The 3,943-nt window shown below is 32.4% G+C and overlaps 1 protein-coding gene across 1 annotated transcript; it reads left to right on the forward strand.

Annotated features, from left to right (window-relative positions):
- Positions 1 to 93: 93 nt before the first annotated feature.
- On the forward strand, positions 94 to 732 carry LOC133310071 (transcriptional regulator SUPERMAN-like). Its single transcript, XM_061510959.1, has one exon. It carries the CDS (start codon positions 94 to 96, stop codon positions 730 to 732), a length of 639 nt encoding a protein of 212 aa, XP_061366943.1.
- The last annotated feature ends 3,211 nt before the right edge of the window (positions 733 to 3,943 follow it).

The raw sequence follows: 3,943 nt of genomic DNA on the forward strand, positions 1-3,943 counted from the left end.
TTTCTTTAATAATACCTGATTATTTTTTCTTCTCTCTACATGGAGCTAACAAGGTTTGGACTGAAAAAAACAACAATACATAAAGAAAGCTCCATGGAAGGAAACTATCTGAACCGAAACACTCATAGAGAAGATAGCTTTGGCTTTGAGGAGCATTCATGGGGAACTTCATGGCCAGCAAGAAACTATGCCTGCAGCTTTTGCAAGAGAGAGTTCAGGTCTGCTCAAGCTTTGGGTGGACACATGAATGTTCATAGAAGGGATAGGGCAAGATTGAGATCATCTTTATCTTCATGGGTTTCTGAGTGCCCTAAACCTAACCCTAGCACTAACCCTAATAACCCAACTCTTCTTTCACCCTCTTCACAATCTCCTTTATCTGATCATGAGTTTTTGAATAACACACATCCTTCTCCACTTTATAGTCCATGTCTGACTTTGTCTTCTTCTTCTTCACCCTCTCCAGCTTCTACCAGTGGAGATAAGAAACCAAGACTCACATCTTCTCACCAGTTTCCTCTTTTGTGTCCTCAAAGCAAGGAAATAATTAAGATGAGTAAGAACACAAGAAGTACTTTCGGTGTTGAGGAAATGAGTCAGGGTTATGTTGATGAGGACGAGCACAAGGTTTTCAAGAGTAATGAGCAAAACATTACGTTGGAATTAGGAATAGGGTTGTTTAAACACCAAGAGGAGAAGATAGATTTGGAGCTTCGACTCGGGAATTTCTAGCTATATACCTAGCCAGGTGCAATTTATAAAACAAATATATGGCAAGCATTGCAAGTCAGAAGCTCCATATTTGTTTTAATTATTTATATTAATTCTGCATTTTAAGGATCTTATCTCATTTTGTGTGTTTTTGTAATTTGGCATTGAAGTTTGATAGCTATCTTATTTCTTGATTATTCTAGGTATTGAATGGTTGATCCAATGTGCGTAACAAACTAATTTGCAAGTGTTAAAAGCCATAAATCACAAAAAAGAAGGTGATAAATCTTCAAGATATATGCCAAATTTTCATAATATTGTATAGTTCTTGTTAACTGGCTCCGATTTTTGCTCTTGTTCTTCACTCTTTCTTACCTGAAAGCCAATGAGCAGAGTTCTTTTTTAGTTTGAGTGAATGTGATTTCCTATATATCAAAATTTCCTCAGCCAGTCTCTCTAGTTAGATGAACATGTGACTCAAATAAAAATATTCCTCATAACACCTAGGTAAATGCACCCGTAGCCTTTAGGTTTCTTGGGGGTATTTTCTGTCATGTTCTTTCTTGGAAACACACTACCACATTGAATCAGAGATCAGTATGAGCAAAAATTTATCATAAAATTCTCAATAATATTGATTATATGTGTTTATATATATATATATATACACACAGGGAGCATCTAATATATGTTGTAGGAAATACTCCTCTCATGTCATAGACTCAACACATGGTGGTCCCACCATGTGTTAAAAAATAAAAAATAAATAAATAAAAGACACATTTATCGATGTATCTACAACATAAGATAACTCTCTCCTATTACATGAGAGAATAATTTTTCATATATATATATATATATATATATATAAACAAATATAATAAATTAACAGAACATTTTCGTTTCAAAACCAAATGTTCAATCAAATACTTGAATGCTTGGACCAAAACAACCTACTACTGTATTTTCTTAGACACCAATGCTAATCTTTTCCTTTATATATAGACATCATAGAATAAAATAACAAGTTCAAACTACTCTCTCTAATTTTCCCTTCTTATATGTATGTGTGTGTAGCATGTATTTAATGCTCTTGCTTTTGGTATGTGATGATAGAAGACCAAAAAATATACGAACAAGAAACAATCATATATACGATTACGTAAGCATAATATAAATAGGAGTAGAATGAAAAGGAAGAGCCAGAAATGATGTCAGGATGAGGGACATTCAACAAGTTATGAAATTGATGTCTTTTTCAGATAGAAATGTTAAACAGAACAAAGAGGATAGAGAAAGCAAGGCGAGAGAGAGAGAGAGAGAGAGAGATGAATGCGTTGCTACGAAGTATAGTTGTAGCTAATTATTCATAGAAGGATAGATGGGAAACTCAACAACTGAATTTTTTCCTTGTCCAATTTATTAAAAGTGGTAGTTTTGGTGTCTAACGTGAGCCTTGTGTTTCCCAGGATTAGATATTATATTGCATGTTCCCTATGTGATGTGGTTCCATACCATGATGACCTTTCCCTAAAAAGAAACTCATTGTTTTTGGCAGTACCAATCAAAACAAGAAATGCTTCTTTCTCTCTCTTGATTGGTATGTGAAATTCAGTACCCGAAGATTAAATTAAATTAATTTCATGTCATTGTAAATTTGTAATTGTGTAAGAAGAAGTTTGAAACCGTAAGGGAAAGGGGTTTTAGTTTGAAGAAATAGAAGTGTAGATAGTGCAATGATGTCACTAAAGTATGAATGAGGAATGAAGGTGGGGAAGATGGAGATATATATATGTGTACAACAAACACTGCTAAAGTGCAGTTCTAGTGAAAGAAGAAAGAATGGGATAAAGTAACCTAGTCGGCGCACGTCACTATCCTCTACCATTATTCATCCTCATTTACTTTTCCTTCACCCAAACTACCTTTGCCATTCAACGAGTACCTCTCTACCTTTTCCTAAACCAGGTAAGGATTTTTTTTTTTTTTTTTTATATATATATAATATAAAATCATTCAGGACCATTACTTACCAGCTTTAATTATCACTTTTCGACTAGTTAGGTCAAAATATTGTCAATTGTACACGGTTTTACCCTTTGAATCCTTGATCTTCTAGTTATAAACAATAATTTTATCGCCCCTTCAAGATTTTTCCTCACCTTTCCCCCAAGAAAGGGGGAAAATAAAAAATAAAAACTACCTTTGTCTCTTTTAAATAATGAATCATATACACCCAAATGTACATCGTGTTTTTCTCTCACCAATTTGCAGTTAAAATTCTTCTAGACTTGGGAGATTTGATTTTATGCTGCCTTGTGATCACATTATGGTGGCTTGTGGCACAACTAATTGGTATGGACCAAGTAGCTTGCACATTTCTAATTTGGGCCTCGTGACATTGGGGTTTTGATCTTCACCAAAAATGAAAGTCCATCTAGGCTATTGTAATTTGTGAAAGAAGTCTCTTAAGGGAAAAATATTAAGGAGTATATTCATACATCAATTTGTTAAAAATGTTGTTACACTATAGTGGTCTCTTTTTTCTCATGTTGCAGGAATTTTTGTAAAAAAAAAAAAAAAACTATATATTACAGGTAATACATAGTTATAAGGAGTATGCATTTTTTTTTAATATTATAACTATGTACTACCCGTAGTACATAATTAATTGTTTTTTACAGAAATTTATAACTATATATTACTCGTAGTACATAATTATTTATTTATTGCAGGAATTTCTGCAACACGAGAATTTTTTTTGCCATAGACTTTTTACATTCATTATGATTGAACAATTTTACTTTCCAATTTTTTTTAATAACTAAAATTATCATTATTCATCAAACTTAAAAAATTTTAATCATCTATCATCAACGGGGAGCTTATTTACTTTCTCGTATGTAAAAATATTTTATTTGATAATACATTTTGATTTGTTAAATCTAAACAATATATTATTCTAAGTTTTTTCTGGGCACAAAACTATCTCAAAATCATAAATGAAAATGTGCATATATAGGAAATAGGCAAAAATATATATTAAAATATTACTATTTTAAGAAATAATTATGAATATATAGTTATTTTGAAACTATTTACGGATCTATAGCACTTTTTCACGCCTAATTTGGACTTGAATGGTCACGCCTAACTTAGGCGTGACTCAGGAGACATTCACACCTAATTTAGGCGTGACTCATGTAACACCATGTGTGCACCCAACGTATTA

This window comes from Gastrolobium bilobum, unplaced genomic scaffold, assembly GCF_033153095.1.
Source record: "Gastrolobium bilobum isolate Gb01-03AN ecotype WA unplaced genomic scaffold, APGP_CSIRO_Gbil_v1 utg20487, whole genome shotgun sequence".
In the NCBI taxonomy this organism is placed as follows: Eukaryota; Viridiplantae; Streptophyta; class Magnoliopsida; order Fabales; family Fabaceae; genus Gastrolobium; species Gastrolobium bilobum.

Excerpts from the sequence above, each read along its gene's own strand:
- LOC133310071 (XM_061510959.1), top strand. The coding sequence starts at position 94 with ATGGAAGGAAACTATCTGAACCGAAACACTCATAGAGAAGATAGCTTT.